This window comes from Lepisosteus oculatus, chromosome 12 (genome assembly GCF_040954835.1).
Source record: "Lepisosteus oculatus isolate fLepOcu1 chromosome 12, fLepOcu1.hap2, whole genome shotgun sequence".
NCBI classification, from domain to species: domain Eukaryota; kingdom Metazoa; phylum Chordata; class Actinopteri; order Semionotiformes; family Lepisosteidae; genus Lepisosteus; species Lepisosteus oculatus.
This window is the reverse complement of record NC_090707.1, coordinates 6,964,579-6,984,801: the sequence shown is the minus strand read 5'-3', so window position 1 is coordinate 6,984,801 and position 20,223 is coordinate 6,964,579. Positions and strand designations below refer to the sequence as shown.

The window sequence follows — 20,223 nt, the reverse complement described above, 5'->3', positions numbered from 1 at the left end:
ATGGGGAGGGAAGAGGAGAGGACTGGTATCGCAGCAGACACCTGCGATAAGATGAGCTCTGAGGAGGTACAGCACTCCAGTGTGTGTCTACCCTATGAAAAGGTTAAAGAACTAGAAAGCACAGGGACAGCGGGGCACACGGCGTGCTCACAGCAGCCTCTCCATGGCTTTCTTCTCCCCGTTCTCCTCCCTCAGCTGCTCCAGGGAGCTGTGATGCCAGCCCAAAGGGGTGAACAGCAGCTCCTTGGCCTTCTCCTCCACCCGCCGGTTAAACAAGGACTCTGTCAGAGACACAGAGAGAGAGAGAGAGAGAGAGAGAGAGAGAGAGAGAGAGAGAGAGAGAGAGAGAGAGAGAGAGATTGTTTTGTTCTATGTTAATTTTATTATTTTTATTTGCTTTGGCAACACTGATTGTACCTATCGGTCATGCTAATAAAGCACCTTGAATTGAATTGAATTGAATTGAGAGAGAGAGAGAGAGAGAGAGAGAGAGAGAGAGAGGCAACGTCAGAGAGACACATGGGCACAGAGAGAGAGAGAGAGGGCACCGTCAGAGAGAGAGAGAGAGAGAGAGAGAGAGAGAGAGAGAGAGAGAGGGCACCGTCAGAGAGGGAGAGAGAGAGAGGGCACCGTCAGAGAGACACACGCGCACAGAGAGAGAGGGCACCGTCAGAGAGGGAGAGAGAGAGAGGGCACCGTCAGAGACACACGCGCACAGAGAGAGAGGGCACCGTCAGAGAGGGAGAGAGAGAGAGGGCACCGTCAGAGAGACACACGCGCACAGAGAGAGAGGGCACCGTCAGAGAGAGAGAGGGCACCGTCAGAGAGAGAGAGGGAGAGAGAGGGAGGGCACCGTCAGAGAGAGAGACGTGCACAGAGAGAGAGGGCACCGTCAGAGAGACACACGCGCACAGAGACAGAGAGAGGGCACCGTCAGAGACAGAGAGAGGGCACCGTCAGAGAGAGAGAGAGGGCACCGTCAGAGAGAGAGAGAGGGCACCGTCAGAGAGACACACGCGCACAGAGAGAACGCCACTGGAGATGCACACAGACAATCCAGGGGGAGGACAAGGAAGTGGAATGAGAGCGGATGAGGCTTTAACAGAGACAAGCGCCGGTACCTTTAATGAAAGCATCACTGATGGAGATCGTCTGCTGCCCTCGGTCTTCAGATACCAAAAACTCAGCTGGAATTGGAAAGGAAATGACGTCAGAGGAGGCAGGACAAGTGTCTGCTGCAGGGCAACAGACGACACTCCAGCCTGAGCTCAGACAGCCTTATCACATGCCACCGGCTTGTGAAGGAAACAGCCTTTGGTTTTCAAAAGGGAAAACTCCCTCCCCTCCAGCAGCTCCAGAAGCTCACTCCCACCTCGTACAAAGAGATGTGGGATCACAGCACCAGCTACTCAGCCATGCTCATGAAGCCGATATTCTTTCAAGACACAATTGGATGAGATTCTTGATTCAATTAGCTATGAACTACCCAACAGAATGGCTGAATGGCTCCTCTTGTTAATCTTCCTTATGTAAGGGTGCCTGTAGGACATATAGCACATGCAGTGCTCTCTAAATGACACCAGTGAAAGATTTTAGAAAGAGCAATGTGGTTTCTGTAAAATGTCAAGCAGTGTGGCTCAGAGTTATGAGCTGGACTGGGCAGCACACCGACATCGGGGTACAGTACCTTTCGGCTCCGCAGGGTGGGGGGGGACGTGGGGGTACTTGGAGTGCTTCTTTATGTGGAAGTTGACGTTGTCCAGCTCCACGTTGAGGTTGATAGAGGCAGCAGAGTCACTGTCCACCGCAGAGTGGAAACTGCTGACAGAAGTGCGCTTACTGGGGCTGGCGGAGTCTGAGAGAGAGAGAGAGGGGCCGAGAGTGAGAGGGACACACTCGGGATGAGAATGACGTTTTTCTCAAGAGATGGCTCATGCCAATCTAGTCTAGAAATATATATATTTTTTTAAAGATCTGCCACAGAGCGGGCCAACACCACGTACTGGGCAAGATGTCCTCGCCCTCGTCGGCGATCTGCTCCGTGTCGCTGTCGTCGAACTTGATGTCCTTGAACCAGGAGGGCTCGGAGTGGCCTTCCAGGGAGTTCACCGAGTCGCTGTCGGGGGACGGCGTCTCCGAGAACTCCGTGCTCTGGGCGGGAGAGAGGAGGAGCAGTTCAGCGCGGGCCCACAGACAGCCACTGCAGAGGGGTTCGCACTGGGGGCCGGCTGCTCAAGGACTCTCAGCGGTTTGCTTTCAGGCAGAATTTCCCGTTGGTATAAACGCTCTTGGTTCCAGTGAGCCGGGCAGCGGGCGTCCTGCCTCACGCTTGACCCCCGGTCCGCCTCCCGGGAGGACGAGGGGGGCAGTGAGGAACGAAGAGTGGGAATCCCATTCCTCGGGGACAAAGCACTTTAATACCTGTAACCTGCTGCTTGCTGCTCAAATCCCAGCAGCTCAGGCGAAAAAACTCTGAAGACAGGAGCCGCAACCCCGACGATACATTTTTAGTTGTGCAAAAACTGGAAAAGCGAAAAACGTCCGCAGGAACGGATATCAGATATAGTCCTGATTCAGGTGAAGATGCTGTGATAAAGAGCTTCTGAAATCGAGAGCAAGCTGCTCGGCCCACCCTCACCTGCAGGGGGCGGTAGAGCGCGTATTCATCTCTGAAGAGCTGGTCGTGGTGGGTGACGCAGTCCAGCCAGCGGCCGTCCACCAGGGCCTGTCCGATAGCGATGGCCTGGGCCCTGCAGACACAGAGACGGAGGCCTGAGACACAGCCACCACACCTCGCCGCCTGAAACCGCCCACCTGAACCCTGACCCCAGCTCAGCAGGAATCCGTTGAACTAACGGACTCTTTCAATATTTCTCGCCTTAGTTTTCCGGGCTTCTAGTCTGAAGCACTCTTATTCCGGAGCCCAGGAAGAAAAAAACAAAAAAGCCCACCCCAGCACAGCACATCGCTACCAACCTGGTGGAGATGTGGCCGTTTCTGAGCAGCCAGTTAACCAGCTCCTTTCCCACAATGCAGTTGGGGTAGGTGCGCAGCCAGTAGCGGTGATCCTGGAACTCCATGCCCGTGCTGTGGTGACAGATCTTCTTCCACAGGTCTTTCAGCTGGGAGGAGTCCTGAGCGAGACACCAGGCCATCAGACTTTCCCCCCTCCGCTGGAAAACCCCGCGCAGGAGGGACAACCAGCGCTTCCGATGCTTTCCGGAGCGAGATATTCGGAAAAACTGCCCGGGTTTAGTCCGATCTCTGCTTAGAGCTTAACACTGCAGTGGAGGCTCTGGGACGTGGGACAGTGTCATAACGAGGGGCATTTACACACCAGACAAGCTTCATCAAGGAGTGAGCGTTCATGATATTTAGTCTGCCTGGCACGGTCGGCACAGAACAATTTGTTTTCGGCCCGTCGACACCCTGGTTTGAAATCAAGAATTCCACTGTCCCGCGGCACTTGTGAACAACGATTTACAGCGCGACGGGCGAAGTGGGGAACAGAGCTCGGGACGCGGGCATCGGGAGCGGAACGGGACAGGGCGGCGGGGCAGACACTCACCAGCAGGATCTTGCGCTCCTCCTCGTTGGCGTCGGGCTTGGCTGGGGCGCGGCTGGCCTGCGGGCTGATGGAGCTGTCGTAGGAGGGCACCATGGAGGAGCCGGAGCGGTCCAGGGAGAGGTTGGTGATGCTGGCCGACCTGTGAAGAGCGGAGTAGGACTCAGAGCGGGTGAGCCGCCATGGCACGCAGCTGGCATAACACTGCTTGTGCCCCCCCAAGCCTCCAGACACCCGCCCCTGGGAGAGGCGCCAGCTGCCCTGAACAAGGCCCCTTATTCACAGGCAGAGGGGGAGAAGTCTGGACTCCAGCTCCCACTGCTTCTGTCTTGTGTCTGAACGCGAGAGAGCATGTGAGCATGTCCGCACTATATTCAGGCTCAGGACTGAGCAAAGGCGGCATCGGTTTTAACAATTAAAACTGGCAACGACAAAAGGCAACTGTGGCAGGTGCAAACAGGACCCAGTCAAACACCAGGTTCAGAGCGCGAGAGCAGTCTTGGGACGAGCCACTGGGAAGTGAACAAGAAAACGCCCCCTTTGAAGTCTCCTACAAATCAAAGGGGGTACGTACCTCTTCCTGGCGGGACTCATGCCCACGTCCTCCTGCACAGAGGCCAGGCGGGTGCTGAGGCTGCTGGGCTGGGAGTCCTGATGGACCAGGCTGGCACGACAGAGAGACAGAGCAGGGACACGGTCAGCGTGGCGAGAGACCGGATCAAGCGCAGGGCTAAATAAGAACCCCTTGGGCCCGCGCCGACTCAGATCTTTAAAAGAGGGAGCGAGGGGGACGCTCCTGCAACTCATTCCCGGCGCGCGAGGCGCTTTCCCGCGGCCGGCGCACCTCTGCCAGGCCAGGTCCTCCTCCAGGAAGATGTTGCGGCTGGCCTTCCTGCCCCCGACGGGCGTGCGCGGCTCGCTGGGCTCCAGCACGCACACCGACAGCGGCGAGTCCGACAGCGCGCTCAGGTCCTCCCCGATCGAGCCCGAGTCCGCCGAGTGGGCGTAGCTGAGCGCGATCTTGCGGCAGTAGGTGCAAGCGCGCAGGTCCCCTGCGGGCAGGGAGGGGGGGGGGGGACAGGGCATCGGGACGTCAGAAACCTTGTGCTCGATTGGGGAACCACCTGCTGCAACGTCCAGAATGCATCACTGCAGTCCAGCTGGAACTTCAATTACTCTAGTAATCCTTGAACGTGGAATGGATCTGGCTGCTGAACATAATTCCTTACTGCTGGGACACTCCACTCGGAGCTCTTTACAGGTCATGGGGCTCCCCTCCACCCCCACCCCCACCAGTGTGCAGCCCCACCTGGATGATGCTCCAGCACTCTCCCCACACACCAGCTCTCAGTGGGGAGGAGAGCAGAGTGATGAAGCCAGTTCAGAGACGGGGATTATTAGGAGGCCATGATGGGTAAAGACCAGGGGGAAATCTGGCCAGGACAAACCTGGCCCTACCCCTGCGGCACCTTTATTACAGTAGTGTCCCCGTCACTATACTGGGGCATTGGGACCCACACAGACCGCAGGGTGAGCGCCCCCTACTGGCTCCACTAACGCCTCTTCCAGCAGCAGCCTCAGCTTCCCCAGGACTTTCCCATCCAGGTACCGGCCAGGCTCCCACCTGCTGAGCTGCGCTGCCGGTACATAAACAACTGAGCACGACTTGGAATAAAGATGTGCGATTGAATCGAAGAGCCCGGCCTGCCTATGCTGCACCTCTGATCCCCAGTACCCTGGGGGTCACAGGTTCAGGCCACAAACCCACACCTGTCCCCTTCCGGTGCGCACAGCAGGCCCCGGCTCACTCACCGGTGTAGCCCATGAACTTGCCGGGGATCTCCTGGTTGCAGCAGCGGCTGCAGAAGATCTGGCCGCACAGCCGGCAGTGGTGGCGGCGGCGGAACGTGGTGAACTTCTCGTTGCAGTCGTAGCACTCCTTGCACTGGCTGTCCGGCATCCAGTACTGCTTCAGATCGCTGTCCTGCGACGTCAAGACAAGGCAAGCCGCGGGTGAGCCCCGCAGGAAGACCTCTGGACAGCCCCTCGGCCGCGAGCTCAGCCACACGCGCACGAGGGCAAGAGACACCTCCTCTCCGCAGAGGAGAGCAGTCGGGGCCGTTCGGAAACAGTCTGCCACTTCACACTGGGGCTACTCCTTTCAAACTCTGCCATCTGCCTTCCAGTCCATCTCTCAGTGTACACCTCTGCGCCTTAGAACAAGCACTCCTCTCTGGCCCACACCTCCCAGCCCCCACCTGTCCGTCTCCCCGTCTCGCCTGGGGATCGGTCTCCCAGCCCCCACCTGTCCGTCTCCCCGTCTCCCCTGGGGGTCGGTCTCCCAGCCCCCGCCTGTCCGTCTCCCCGTCTCCCCTGGGGGTCGGTCTCCCAGCCCCCGCCTGTCCGTCTCCCCTGGGGATCGGTCTCCCAGCCCCCGCCTGTCCGTCTCCCCTGGGGATCGGTCTCCCAGCCCCCGCCTGTCCGTCTCCCCTGGGGATCGGTCTCCCAGCCCCCGCCTGTCCGTCTCCCCGTCTCCCTGAGGGTCGGTCTCCCAGCCCCCGCCTGTCCGTCTCCCCGTCTCCCTGAGGGTCGGTCTCCCAGCCCCCGCCCGTCCGTCTCCCCGTCTCCCCTGGGGATCGGTCTCCCAGCCCCCGCCCGTCCGTCTCCCCGTCTCCCTGAGGGTCGGTCTCCCAGCCCCCGCCTGTCCGTCTCCCCGTCTCCCTGAGGGTCGGTCTCCCAGCCCCCGCCTGTCCGTCTCCCCGTCTCCCTGAGGGTCGGTCTCCCAGCCCCCGCCTGTCCGTCTCCCCGTCTCCCCGGGGGGTCTGTCTCCCCGGGGGATCGGTCTCCCAGCCCCCGCCTGTCCGTCTCCCCGTCTCCCCTGGGGGTCCGTCTCCCCGTCTCCCCTGGGGATCGGTCTCCCAGCCCCCGCCTGTCCGTCTCCCCGTCTCCCCTGGGGATCGGTCTCCCAGCCCCCGCCTGTCCGTCTCCCTGTCTCCCCTGGGGATCGGTCTCCCAGCCCCCGCCTGTCCGTCTCCCTGTCTCCCCTGGGGATCGGTCTCCCAGCCCCCGCCTGTCCGTCTCCCTGTCTCCCCTGGGGATCGGTCTCCCAGCCCCCGCCTGTCCGTCTCCCTGTCTCCCCTGGGGATCGGTCTCCCAGCCCCCGCCTGTCCGTCTCCCTGTCTCCCCTGGGGATCGGTCTCCCAGCCCCCGCCTGTCCGTCTCCCTGTCTCCCCTGGGGATCGGTCTCCCAGCCCCCGCCTGTCCGTCTCCCTGTCTCCCCTGGGGATCGGTCTCCCAGCCCCCGCCTGTCCGTCTCCCTGTCTCCCCTGGGGATCGGTCTCCCAGCCCCCACCTGTCCGTCTCCCCGTCTCTCTTGGGAATCAGTCTCTCAGCCCCTACCTGGCTTTTCCCCTCCATGATCTCCTTCAGTCTCTTCAGGACGGTGCGCAGCTGGACGGCGGTGCGAGGGTCGTGACCCCCCAGGGGGGGCTCCGTCTTGCGCCGCCCCTCTGCAGAGGCACACGGGAAGCAAGCGTCAGTGTGGGCCTCGCTGGCTCACAGATTACACACCCTGCTGCCATGTGCAGGGCACAGCAAGGCCTCAACACCACTTTCCACTCCACAAACAAGGAGCAGAACAAGGAGCAGTGAGGATGAGGAGGGTTGGGCTGCCGTCAAGAGGAAGCAGGCTGTGTCACGGTGTTGAAGCCCGTTGTTGACAAGAAGTATGTTTATCTAAACGCAGAGGTCGCACAATTATGGAAAACAACGATGCAGCCACAAACCCGGCTATAATCAAGCAGGATGAAAACATCTGGTCACCCTGCAAGATTATCCGTGATAGGCAGGCCGTGCAACATGGCTGAAGAAGTCCGACTGCACCCACGGCCCAGCCGGGGACCTGCGGGAGGAGAGGAGCGCCGTGCGCCCGGGAAGCCCGCGGTAAGGGCGGTACCTGACGCGGTGGAGGTGCGCCGGTGCAGCTCGGGGGCGTGGGACTTCCTGTGAGAGCCGGAGGCACGGAGAGGGGGAGAGGGGGCAGACCAGGACGCCCGTGCCCCCTGCAGGGGGCCCTGGACGGCCTCGGGCTTCTCCACCGCCGCAGGGGCCCGGCCCTCATCTGGACACAAACCGGGGGACACGTCAGCAGCACAGAACAGGGCCCACGAAAGCAGCCAATCCCAGCGCAACTTTAGTGTATATAGCGCCTTTAAAAGTGGACTCTCAGAGCTCTTTACAGAGAGGAAAAAAAGTACACAGTGAGTGGAAACAGCAGAATTCAACTGTTCCAGTGAGGGCTTGGAACACAGAAGGAAAGCAAAGGGGCAGACATGGAAACAGTTCAACACAACTCCCACGCTGATCCATTTCAGGGTTGTCAGCTCCCGGGCATTTTCACATGTACACAACAGAACAAATGGAGAAAACCAACAGGCAGGCTGCAAGTGCACACAGCACGCACAGATCTCTCGGTATTCACACAGCAAAAAGCAATAGCAGAGCCCGTTCAGGACAGTCGAAGGCTCGGTCTCCAGCTGCAACCGACAGGCTGTGAAGCGAAGACATGGGCAGGAAGGCTGCTACATCAGACAGGAAATGGGGAAAAAAACACAGGTGCACACAGAGCCATTAGGACAGCAGTGTGCTATATATGAAATACCCCAGGGACACATCCAGAAATTTGTTTTTGCATAAACTGCACCTCTACTGTGAGCTGCAAAAGAGTAACGACAGAGAGTGGAAAACTTAACAGTCTCTCCCTCCTGCACTAAGCAGACAGAGACGCACAGTTTCACAAGACGTTCTGCAGTTCTGAGGCTGAACTGACAAATTCATGCATCTTTCTACCAGAATAACTCTTGGCTCTCAGCCTTTATCGACACGGCAGCTACCAACATTTAGAAAAACGAATACTTGTATCCCTTTGCTTATTCTGTTTTTCAATTCTCCATTGTAATAACATTATTTCCCTTTTCACATGCATCACAAAGAAGATCAACAGTGAAAAGGGGAAGCAAGTAGACAATTTGCTAGTAGTAGACAAAATTGATGGATCAAAATTGTCTACTTTTTACTCTTTGTTCAAATTCTGCCTGCTGCATCTTTCTCACTTCTTTGTTACGGAGAGAGAGATCCTACATCTCTTTCCCATGTTAACCATCTTTTTTTGCAAATACAAGCCGTTGATTTCTAATGATAAAAGTGATTTCTCCATAAGATATATCACACCCATTGAGACCTTCTGCATTTGACCCCTTGGTCTATCTGCTTGTACTTTTCCTAGGGGCTGTGGCAGACAGACAGCAGAAAAGGCCACCCTGTTACACACACTGCAGCTTCTCCAGTGAGGGAAGCTCGAGCACATGATACTCATTGAGATGTCATCCTAGTCACACCCCCGAGCACATGACATTCATTGTGATGTCACCTTAGGAACACCACCCCCATCACATGACCTCCCCCCCCCCCCGGCAGTGTGGCTCAAGACCAGATAATCAGCTGGTGAGAAATCTGGAGCAGCGTTGGAGACTACTCACAGCACACCTCCCATTCACTCTGCATCGGGAAGAAAACAAAGCCTTTCAACTTTAAAAGCAGGCATCCATAACAAGCGTACTGTTCTTCGATACCCTTTTCCAGGAAGCAGAGTCTGCCGTCGAGAGATTCTGAGCTCAGCTCTTCTGGGATCCTCTTCATTTGCCCAGATGACATGCAGAAGGCAGGTTTGTTTCTGCATGAGCAGGGCCAACGATCTGCTCCTCAGCAATTTGCACACGCATTTCACCCCTGTTTATTCTTCTCAGTGGGCTGGATCTGTTGCCCAAGCCAGTTCAGGGTGCCTGAAAGACCCCCCCAGGAAGCAGACAGCCACGCCAGCGGACCCCCCCCTGCGGGACAGAGATGCGAGGGGGCGAGGGGCTTCTCACCTCTGCTGAAGCGGAAGAGGCTGACGAAGGAGCTGTAGGCAGAGCGCAGCGGGGGCTCGTCCTGCTCGGGCGTCAGCGGTTTGAAGTGCGTGAGGTGGGAGGGGCTGCCGGGGCTCAGCGCCTGGTCCAGGCTCAGCTCCAGCGTGGAGGAGGACAAGGCTGACCGGTCGTCCCCGGACATCTCCCTGCTCCTGTGGGAAGAGCCCGAGCGCGTGGCAGGGTCACGGAACGCAGTGAAGGCGGCGGGACTCCCGCTGCGCAGCGGGCTGATCCGGCCCCACGTCTTAGGAGCTGCAGGCTCTGGCGCAAACAGGTCTGCGTCGCTCTGACTCCAGGGTCTGGCTATTCAAATGCATACAAACCAGCACGACCGCGCATGTGAACATGCAGGTGCTCCAGCACCTAGTGCGCCAACAGCCCTGGGAGGAGGGCCTGACTGCACCCCACGCTCCACAATTTCAATTTATTTTAAATATGACCCAAAAAAAAACCAAAGTCTAGAAAGCCCTGGGTCACACTGAGTGGGATCTTGAGCAAACCGCCCCCTGCAGCTATGACTCAAAATGAACAAGCTCAGACTGGCGCAGCTGATTCAGAAGGACCAAGATAATTTCTAGGTCCAGTACACAACGCCAACTATTTTTTTTTAGATCAATTACCGTGTAAAATCAGATTGAATAAAACACGCAAGCAAGCCGATCATTAAACCAGTCACATCCGCTGGAAGAATGTCCTGCCTGCAGGCCTGAGAGCAGGGGGCCTCGTGCCAGATGGCCTCCTGAGAACAGTTCAGTCAGGAGTGCCGTCATGTGCTCCCGATTCTCCGACGGCACAGCACGAGGACCGGCACAAACGGCACGCACCAAGTGAGAGCAGCCCCCCTCTCTCCCCCTCGCTCGCCCCCCACCTGAACACCCGCCTGCAACCTTCTCACTCGCTCTCATCTTCCAAGAACATTTCTAGCTCGGCGCTTTTAAGGGAACTGAGAGGAAATTAAGGAAGTGGTCCTCCAGCGTGGTACTGAAGCCGCTGTACCGCGAGTCAGTAATGAGGAACGCCCATAACCTCAACGTTAATAGGCATCCAAGTTGTCTGGAAGCACATTTAAAACCAAGAGCAGGAGATGACTCTTTACACAAAGGGGAGTGGGGGCATGGAACGGGGGACCCATTCATGTTGTTGTAGCCACCGTCCTTGCTGAAAGACGCCAAGCTGCTCCTCAGCTCAGTTAACTGCTAATTACAAAACAGGCAGGAAGGGCTGGGTCTCCACCTGTGTGCCTGTGTGTCTCATGGGTTAAGTGAAAAGACAAGTTCCTAATGCAAGAAATCGTATATGGCTAATAAAGTGATCTTATCTTCTCCCACAGCAATCCAAGAACCACACAGTCCAGACACCTGAGTCCTTAAGGCTTGACTTTCTGCAGCTGATAACAGGATCACTAATGAGGATAAAGGGCGCCGAGTATTCATTTTTCCGTGCAGTTTAGGATCCTGTACAAATCCAGACTGGGGTCAGGGTCCCTTCACTGCTCAACACTCCTGCCCCAGACTGGGGTCAGGGCCCCTTCACTGCTCAACACTCCTGCCCCAGACTGGGGTCAGGGTCCCTTCACTGCTCAACACTCCTGCCCCAGACTGGGGCTGTGAACAGGCCCGACAGGCCTCCCTTCTGCTTGCACACACAAGAACCGAGCTCCCAGTGGTGTGAATGGCAGGCTGGAGAGGTTGTTGTGTACGTGTATGCTGCGTGTTGGAGAACAGGAAGAAATGATGACTGAAGAGCTGCCCCTCTGGCCTGCAGACACGGGGCAGCTCACCCCCGGAGCCAGAACACCGCGGGCAGGGAGCGTCACTGTACGGAAAGCTCATCAGGGACGCGAGCTTATTCCAGTGCAATTCATACGGCGTCCTGAGCAATCATTAACTCCGGGGGATCAAAACTTTGCCCTCTTCCGCTGGGAAATGAATTTCATATTCCCCGCACTCCTGTCCTGGTGCACACTGTCCTACATCGGCTGTTCTGCAACCAGCAGGGTGCGAGACCCCCACACAGTAAGACCTGTGCCAACAGGGGACTCACAAGTCCTGCTCTTCTCATTCATCACAGGTCTACACACTGCACCTTCGGCTGGAGTCTTCAGCTACAGCGGGGTCCCCCCGACCCTGAACCCAGAGACCCCCCTGCCCCCCCGAACGTGCCGGCGTCCACCCGACCCTGTGCTTGACGGGACCCTCAAGAGGTTCAGGATCAACGCAGGGCTTCCCCGATTACTGCATGGGATCCCCAAATCCCAGTCTTGAAGGCCCCATTTCGCGGCAGGTCTTACGCCTGGGCAAAAGTCTTTTAACTGAAGGGCTGAAGACCAAGAAGTTGCTGATGGGATGCCCTAATTAAAGGGCAACCAGCAGCACGCTCAGACACCGGAAAGGGTTCGAATCGTTAATCCGGTTGCTCGGCCAGTTCGGGGTTTCTGTTACGCAAGAGAACCGAGCGGGTATGGAAAGCAGGCATCAGCATCAGGACTGCCCTGGGCCTGGGCAGGGAACTCCCGGGCTGAAAGCAGCCGTTCTCCTAAGCGCAGCGGGACAGGTGGGGCTGCCCCGCCGGGGGCCGGGTGACCCGCGCAGTTGCAGGACAGCGCCGGGCTTGGCGTTTTGCCCCCCGTTCGGTGTTCAATTCCATTTCCATGTTAAATCTGAGAGGCGGCTCTTTGCTTCTCGCCCCTGTAGGATCAACTCCACATCAGCCGCGTTTTGTGCAGTCGCTGGCTCACATAAAAGAACAGGTTTGTTAAAGCCGGTTTCCTTGAAATAGCCGGAGTTACCCGAAAGCTTCTCCCCCTCCATACAGCAAACTATTGCGTCGCAACGTTATAATATAATAAAGGGGCTTCCAACGGGTTACGGTACAGTCCATTAAATCAATCGTCTACCCATGCAGTGTTACTGCAGTCAGTATTTGTGTCCTGCATTAGGACTGCTGAATTTAGAAACTAAATCAAACTTGCATGTGAGAAATCTCTCATCTCCTTAAAATACCGCACAAACATCTCGGTTCCACGTCGCGGAACACCAGATAAAATGAAAGTATCGGATGAACTTGGGCATGACCAACCGTGCAAGTCTAACACACTATATACCGGGAATACGGTTTTAAAGCGCCTATGAGACCCTTGTCCGGAGCACTTTCTGTTCAAAAGAAAAAGAACCCGCAAGGTTTCCTGTCATAAAATTAAAAATCAAACTCACCTCTGAAGGTTGTATCCGCTATAGCATTACTGTTTCAGTACAGAGAAGACGGCTCGCCCGTGTTTTTCTTCTATAAATCAACCCCTTCCTGTTTCTCGGAGCTCAGCTACGTGTCGTCATCATCGCCCTCCCTCGAATGCGCAGACTCGACCAATCTACCGCAGGCACAACCAAACTGCACAGCGGGATTCACCGTAGCTCTGCCCTAAACTCTGGACGTATCGCAATCAATCAACCGTATTACTTAGAGGGAAAAAAAAGGCATCATTCCCGTTGAAGAAGTGAGAAGGCGCGATTAAGCTGTTGTTTAAACAACTGTACTTGTAGCTACACAGCGGAAGGGTTTTGAAACGCTGGACCGATACCTATAAAAGATGGCGTCTTGAATCGCGCATCCAAATAACGTAGCATCGCATCAGATCCCTGTATAACATACTACAACTTAGATTGGCAGTCCTAGACAAACTACTGTTCTGAACCGGATACAAATCATTTTGGAAGGTACTAAATTGTTTTGACAGTAGTGACAGACAAGACGTGGTATCGCTGTATTATTTATTGAAACACAGAGCCCCCTCTAATTAGCTTCAGTGTTTGGCGTTTCAGGGAACATACAAAAACCAGGACTGTCCACAACAAAACACAATGTCATTGCAATTAAATTTGACAGATAGACAGGTGCATTTCACCTTCATTCGAGGCATTGTGAATTCTTGAAAATATGTAGCCTGATCAATTCACTTTTAATTTATTTTTAAAATTCATTTTAGTCTCAAAATGCTTTTATTTACATTTAATATCCTTAAACGTGTAATAATTTGGCATTTGTTAAACCCTTGCTGTTCATTGAATAGAATCTAAACCTGGTGGTGTTTTTGGTGTTCAGGGACATATTTCCATTCGTTGAACTCCAGCCTCTTCCTGTCACAGATATGTCAGAGCTACTGTGGACAGCTGAGCTCTGGACCCATGTCCTTGTCTTGGAGTGGACGAACTATGTGGCACTGCCAAACAGATTGACACGAGGGCTGGCCAGGACCGGCCTTCATGACCCCCCTTGCAGTCTGAACTTGAATTATACCCCCAGATTAACACTTGGTATAATAATAATAGTAATAATACTATTAATAATAATAATAATTCATATACACTACAATAATATAGTGCTTTTCTAGACACTCCACTCAAAGCTCTTTACAGGTAATGGGAACTCCCCTCCGCCCCCACCAGTGTGCAGCCCCACCTGGATGATGCACCAGTACTCTCCTCACACACCAGCTCTCAGTGGGGAGGAGAGCAGAGTGATGGAGCCAGTTCAGAAATGGGGATTATTAGGAGGCCATGACTGGTAAAGGCCAGGGGGGAATGTGGGCAGGATGCTGGGGTTACATCCCTACTCTTTTTGAGGAATGTCCTGGGATTTTTCATGACCACAGAGACTCAGGACATCAGTTATATGTGTCATCTAAAGGACAGAGCCTTTTTACAGTATAGTGTCCCCATCACTATACTGGGGCATTAGGACCCACACAGACCTTGGGGTGAGCGCCCCCTGCTGACCCCACGTGCTGCAGAGTGAGAAAACCGCATCGATCGCACCACCTGCTGGTAGCCAACTAAAGCAGCAGTCGATTGACAAAGAGACGGTTACCTTTTCCACATTTTTTAAAGCTGTATTATAGAATTGTGTTCCAGGGTATCTGAAGTGCTCTATGTGTACATGAAGAAACCAGCTGGTCAGATGTAGAACGATTTAAGCCACAGCAAAAAAGGAGAAGTCAGAAAATATAAAGATGGACACTGAGGTGATATTTCCATGCTCATCAAATGCAGTTTATTGCTTATTTCATATTGCAGAAGCAAAGAACACCAAGTGGACACAGTAGCACAGACTCACCAGGACACAAAGACTCAAAAGAGAAGGGTGGATTACTGTAATGAAATGTTCCTTCATTACATTCTAGATTGCAGCGTGACCTTAGTTTAATCATGTACCAAAATGACCTTGTCGACAAGGAAGTTTGCTTTTTTATGCTTTTTTAGTTGTTATTCAAAAATGTGAATCAAGGCTACTGCAGTTAAAAGTTCTAACCTGAGCTAAAAGGGACTTTTAAACTGGCATTTGCTTATCTTTTAAATGTATCACAAATTGTACTTGTAACTGTTATCAAGGAAGCTGCTGCTGAAAAATCTGAAATTTCTTATGAATCCCTCTCCAAGACTGTGGCCTTTGTCCAATATTAATTCTTCAGAAATGGGGAAGACAAACTCCCCCCACCCCCATTCGTGAACCTGGAGAAGGCAAGGCTGCTCTGGTCGGTGGTCGGTGGTCAGTGGTGGTCAGCGATGACTGTAGCACAGCGCAGAGGCAGAGCGGAGAGGTTTTCCTTTAGAAACTGTGCTTGCACACAAAGGGCTTCCTCAGGTAACAGCTGTGGTCACTCCAGGTGCCTCGGACTGGAACAGAGACAGGAAAAGGCCCCCAGTCCCAGGATGAGCCACGAGAGGTTCCCCTGCCTACCCGCACAGCGCTGTAGGGGCTCATTAAGTCTGACGAGGGAGGAGGCAGAACCTCCAGCCACATTTCAAATCAGGGCCTATTGAGAGTGGCTGTGGATCACTAAGAATGACATTACATTTTATCGACTTTCTGAAGTTCAGACAGTAAAAGCAAGAGAACAAACAAAATGCTCAAACTAACATTCACCCCTGAAGAAAAGGCTTTTCACTGAATCTGAGAGACTTTTCTTCCTGCTATCCTGTGTAATTGAGGTACTGTTGCAGGTGCTATTGGTTAATTTTCCTTCCTTTGTGCTGTGATGCTCTAGAGCTCTTAACCACAGCTGTCCTCCTCATCCAGCACACAGAAATGCATTTACTGCAGCCAGCAGTGCACAGCCAGCAGGTCCTGGGTCACTGGGAGCTTGACCTCGTGATCCTTGACCTTGTGATCCATGACCTCGTGATCCATGTCAGTTTTTACACATAACCTAGATTCCAGTAGATTCCAGTTTATAAGTGCAGAATATTTCAGATTTCTCCCTATATTATTCTCAGCTCACATTGTCACACATTCAGTAGGAGAGTAGCTGTAAACTGTTGCACGTTATTTTTCCTCAATGAAAGTTTTGCAAGCTGTCAGGTGATACAAACTGAGATGCTTCACCTTGCACGTGCTGGTTATCAAGGAAGGCAGAACTATGGTGGCACACTTACTGTTCCAGTTCAGCTCCACACAGGCCTGTGTGAATCTTACAGGAAACCCAGCAATCCAGGGAGAGTAGTCCCAATGTGTGCCATCAGTCCATGTGAAACGACCACTCTGAAAGAACACCATGGGAGTTAGGGCACAAGGCTCATACACAGACAATGACGTACGGTTACTCTGTCACACTAGCTGTTCAGCAAAAGCAACACAAATTCATAGAACCCCCCTGGGTTAGAGGGTAGTGTACATAACCTGGTCTAAGTGCTCCTTACTTCTGCAGGGGAACTCCAGCTCTCAGCTGTAACAACAGCACTGCAACCGGATGGGAGGAAGATACCACAGTGTTGCTTGGCGTAGTTCTTACCCGGAACAGCTCGAACCCCCCGATCCAGACACGGGCCGCGTGGTTGCAGTGAGTGGTCAGGCATGTGACGAGCCGGTTGATCCGATAACTGTGAATGGAGGCCAGGTGTCCGTCCCTGTATTTCCGCCGGCAGAACATCTGTGTGCAGAGAAAGCATGCTGCCTGATGAGCCCCTGAGCACCGCTCGAGTCTGGGTTCAGACATTGTCATCAGCATTCATGAGATGATTTCCCCTAATCATTCATGAGCTTCAAAAACTGTTTAAGTTAATTGAAGAAGATGAAGACAGGAGACCCCCAAAGTGGCGGCACAGGGGGTAAAACAATCTGCCCTGAGCACAGAATGGGCTTTATGATTCACTGTTGCAGGTTCGAGCCTCCATCATGTGACTATGTGATTCCCCTGGTCACATTACAGAACTGTCTCAGGGAGGTTTGGGGTTTTGCTGAGCTACAGATTAACAGCTTGACAAAGTCATAGACACAGGTGAGCATTTGTTACAATGTGGACTGGTTTCAGAAGCAGCAGGTTTCCTAAGTGCCTGTGCAGCAGTGTTCACTGATGACCTGAAGCTGGATGAGATATCATGGGAATATTCAAGGAACAAGGAACCTCATACCTCAGCATCAGTGAAGTTGAGGTGGTGTGTGAAGTAGGTGTAAACAGTGTGTCCCTCAGTAAAGGACTGGCTCTTACACAGCCCGGGGAAGGCAGTGGGGCAGTAGGTGTCCCAGTCTCCAACATCCACCTCAGGGTCTGCCTGCACATCTGGAACATCTGCAGAGCAGAGACACCAAACGACAAGGAGGAGAAGAAGCAAGATGGAAGTGAAATCTGTTTCAGTGGAGGAAATCCTCCATTTTCTAACTGCTTTATCCAGCAGAGAACTGCAGGAGAGCTGGAGCCTCTCCTGGCAAGCAACGAGCACAAGGCAGGGTACTCTCTGGATGGGACCCCAGTCCATCGCAAAGCACACCCAAGACACACACTCACACCAGGGGCAAGTCTCAGTGCGTTCTATTTTGAGATGTATTTGATAAATTACAACTCACTGTCCAGTCTTTGAGAATGAGCAGCCTTTGATAAGGAGCGTTCTGTGCAGAAGAGGTATGGAGTTTGTGTGCGTTATCTCTTTCCAGTCTTTCACTGAGAAGGCTGTGCGGAGACCTGATTCAAGTATTGGGAATCCTCAAGGACACCGAGTTGACTCAGGTCAACTCCTTCAGGATCAACAGCAAGACATGAATCAGCGGTACGTGTGGACATGTGTCTCATCGCTCCACTGTACATCCTAAGCTGTATGTTTTTGTTTCATTTTTACTTTTTAGTGTACTTTTTTTTGTCTTTATCACTATGTGCAGCGTCCTTGGCTTTAGAAAGGCTTTAAAGATGAAAGTTACTATTATGGTTACTTTTAAAACTGAGAGCAGGAGGCATTTCTGTACTCAAGCTACAAAACTACATTGGCCAGATAGACGTGCCTCCTCCCGCCTGGAAACACACTCAACACGTGCTACCAAACAAACATACAAAGGCGTAAATACAAAAGGAAGTCATGCGGAAATATTATTAACAAAATAAGTAAAAGACGATAAAAAGACACTTGCGGCGCACTTAGAGGTGAGAGTAAGAGAAGGTGGAGTTGGATATGACGGAGACCGACTACGACTGAGAGGAAAGTGACAACTTTCTTCTTCTGACGTGTTCGCATTATGAGAATAACAGGATATAGTATTGAAATATACTATCCAGAAACGTAATAGTTAAAATGCGTTTTTCTTTTTTGTACCTAAAATACACGAGATTTCTTTAACAGCTGCATTTAGTTTTAACATCAAGACGACCCGAGCTACTCATTTTGTTTTTTCTAAGAGGATCTCTAAGTTTTTTCTAAGTGTATCTTATACTGCATAACGTTATTCGACCTATTTTCACACAGACACATAGCTACGATATACTGTAAGCAGCAGCAGCCGGGGGGCAGAAGTGTAAAAGGTGGACAGTTTATACCTGAGGCAGATACGAGCACCAGGCAGGCGAGAGCACACACTGCAGATAAAGTCTTCATTTCTCCGATCCCTGCTGACAGAGAAAGAGTGACAGCGCTTATCAGACAAGGCGATGACGGCAGATACATTTTCTCCTGCCTGTTTAATAAGAACCTGCTGTCAGGACAAAACTCAAAAGTCAAAGATGCGTCTGGACTGAACAACAATAAAGTCCCTGATCTGCGACCATCATGGGCGTTTTATACAGCTTCTTATACAATACAAAGTATCATGCAAAACTAATCCTATTTTTTAAGACAAAGGAACCCATTGTATTGGTCGCTGTTTTTACATTTGTTCACATAATAACAAATACGCCCCTGCGCATAACAGGGATGCTGGCCGCCCGGGCTAAAGAAGGCAGGACTCCTGTTGGGCGACAGAACCCGGGTTCGAGCCCAAGCGGTCGAGGGACAAGCGGGGGCGGGGACACAAGCCCGGGACCCCGAATCCGTTACATTACCCTCGCCCCCCAAGAGACTGGAGAGTGCGCTGCAATACACTTTGTAGTATAGCGATCTTCTCAAAGCGCTCATAGCAAAGCCATTCAAGCCGTAGTTTCAGATACAGTAAATAGTCTCTTGATCATAAACGTGTTCTCAGTCGCTAAAGGCGCGTCGTGCATTCGGTTCGGTTTGCTTGGCACACGTGCTCCTTACCCGCTCCAACGTCTTCCAGAATGCTTTTTTTCTTTTTCTTCTTTCTTCCAACAGCAGTTCCTTAGAATTAGGGAAAAAAAATGTCACTGTGATTAGTTAACATGAAGTAAATTGGATACGACCGTACTTTTGCAATACAAAGACCTGATTCCCCCTCAATGGACTGAATCCCGTACATGCAGCAGCAGTTAAGGTGCTTGTCCACGCGTCCACGTGTCCACGCGAAGGAGCGTCACTCACCCGGCTCTGTCCCGCGCTGATGAGGCTCTCTGGCTGCGCTCCTATTTATGAGGGGAATCCTGAGAGGCGCTTCGCACCTTCCTCGAAGTGTTGCTTGTACTCTCTCACTTCTGGGGCACGGAGGCGTGTCAGCGCTACGGACCAAATCTATATATATATATGACGGTATTAGGGGATAACAGTGCACTCTTTCGCAAAAGGTTTTGCATTTTTACGAGATAACATTGCGCTGTTTCGCAATGATTATTAGGTTATTGGGCAACATCACGCGATTTCACAATAATCATCACATTACTTTGAGTTAATATCACGGATGGTGACCCCTTAATGCAGCCAGTGCTTTTAAAAGGTAGCTTGGTAGCCACTACACCACCTAGCAATTATAGGGATGCTAGGACCACTTTACTTTTCATCCTATGATTTAAAATATCCCATTTTATTACATCCCTTTATCCCAAGCCTCACACATAAATGTCCCTTCGGCACGTCTCTGTAAGTGCCTGCCCAACACACAGAACACCCAACACGACTTATCCCCCAGAGGCACTTGCTCTGAGAACATACCCCAGCTGCCAGATCCCGAATGTCCCAGTGGAAAAGTCCAGCGGAATTGTTCTCCGGGACCAGCTGCGGTCAGTGACCTGGTGTGCCTGCTCCTGCCACACCAAGGGAAGAGACTCGGTGGTCCTGAACAATGTAGTCCTGCGTGTGAAACTTTGAGTGCAGTGCTGGGTATAGAGGGGGGAGGAAGACGATGCTGGGGCCTTCCTCCACTGCTCTCTGCAGAGCCCCTGGTCTCTCCTGGGAGCTGTGGCGCAGACTGTGTGTGTCCCAGTTTCTGCTGGGTCTGTCTGCTGGGGAGTGCTCATCTCTGGGGTTTGTGAAGCCCTTATCTGGCCAGGTGTGGGCAGAGCTACCTGCTCGGGGCTCAGTGATCAGCTGGCTGTATGCAGATGGCCAG

The 20,223-nt window shown here is 53.0% G+C and overlaps 2 protein-coding genes across 5 annotated transcripts in view; both read right to left on the bottom strand.

Moving 5' to 3' along the window:
- Window positions 1-12,967, bottom strand: part of pikfyve (phosphoinositide kinase, FYVE finger containing) — a 31,843-nt gene extending 18,876 nt beyond the window's left edge. For 2 of the 4 annotated variants that reach the window (XR_011191230.1, XM_069196307.1), the window contains exons 1-14: window positions 12,744-12,967; window positions 9,493-9,683; window positions 7,521-7,685; window positions 6,965-7,074; window positions 5,378-5,549; window positions 4,410-4,617; window positions 4,140-4,229; window positions 3,569-3,707; window positions 2,977-3,134; window positions 2,639-2,750; window positions 2,004-2,151; window positions 1,688-1,855; window positions 1,122-1,187; window positions 152-281 (exon numbers count right to left, since the gene is read on the bottom strand). Coding sequence is in view for 3 of the 4 variants with exons in the window: in XM_069196307.1 (XP_069052408.1) it covers window positions 152-281; window positions 1,122-1,187; window positions 1,688-1,855; window positions 2,004-2,151; window positions 2,639-2,750; window positions 2,977-3,134; window positions 3,569-3,707; window positions 4,140-4,229; window positions 4,410-4,617; window positions 5,378-5,549; window positions 6,965-7,074; window positions 7,521-7,685; window positions 9,493-9,673 (1,847 nt within the window). In the remaining variant the exon portion in view is untranslated. The remainder of the gene's footprint in view (window positions 1-151; window positions 282-1,121; window positions 1,188-1,687; window positions 1,856-2,003; window positions 2,152-2,638; window positions 2,751-2,976; window positions 3,135-3,568; window positions 3,708-4,139; window positions 4,230-4,409; window positions 4,618-5,377; window positions 5,550-6,964; window positions 7,075-7,520; window positions 7,686-9,492; window positions 9,684-12,743) is intronic. The other 2 variants (XM_069196309.1, XM_069196308.1) reach the window with 1 other exon arrangement.
- A 1,582-nt stretch (window positions 12,968-14,549) lies between these two features.
- On the bottom strand, window positions 14,550-19,371 carry LOC138242015 (lectin-like). Its single transcript, XM_069196680.1, has 7 exons — window positions 19,263-19,371; window positions 19,023-19,082; window positions 18,326-18,394; window positions 16,935-17,092; window positions 16,316-16,453; window positions 15,960-16,065; window positions 14,550-15,200 (listed from the first exon to the last, which is right to left on the bottom strand). The coding sequence occupies exons 3-7, from the start codon at window positions 18,381-18,383 to the stop codon at window positions 15,133-15,135; spliced, it is 528 nt and encodes a 175-aa protein (XP_069052781.1). The 5' UTR covers window positions 18,384-18,394; window positions 19,023-19,082; window positions 19,263-19,371; the 3' UTR covers window positions 14,550-15,132.
- Window positions 19,372-20,223: the final 852 nt, after the last annotated feature.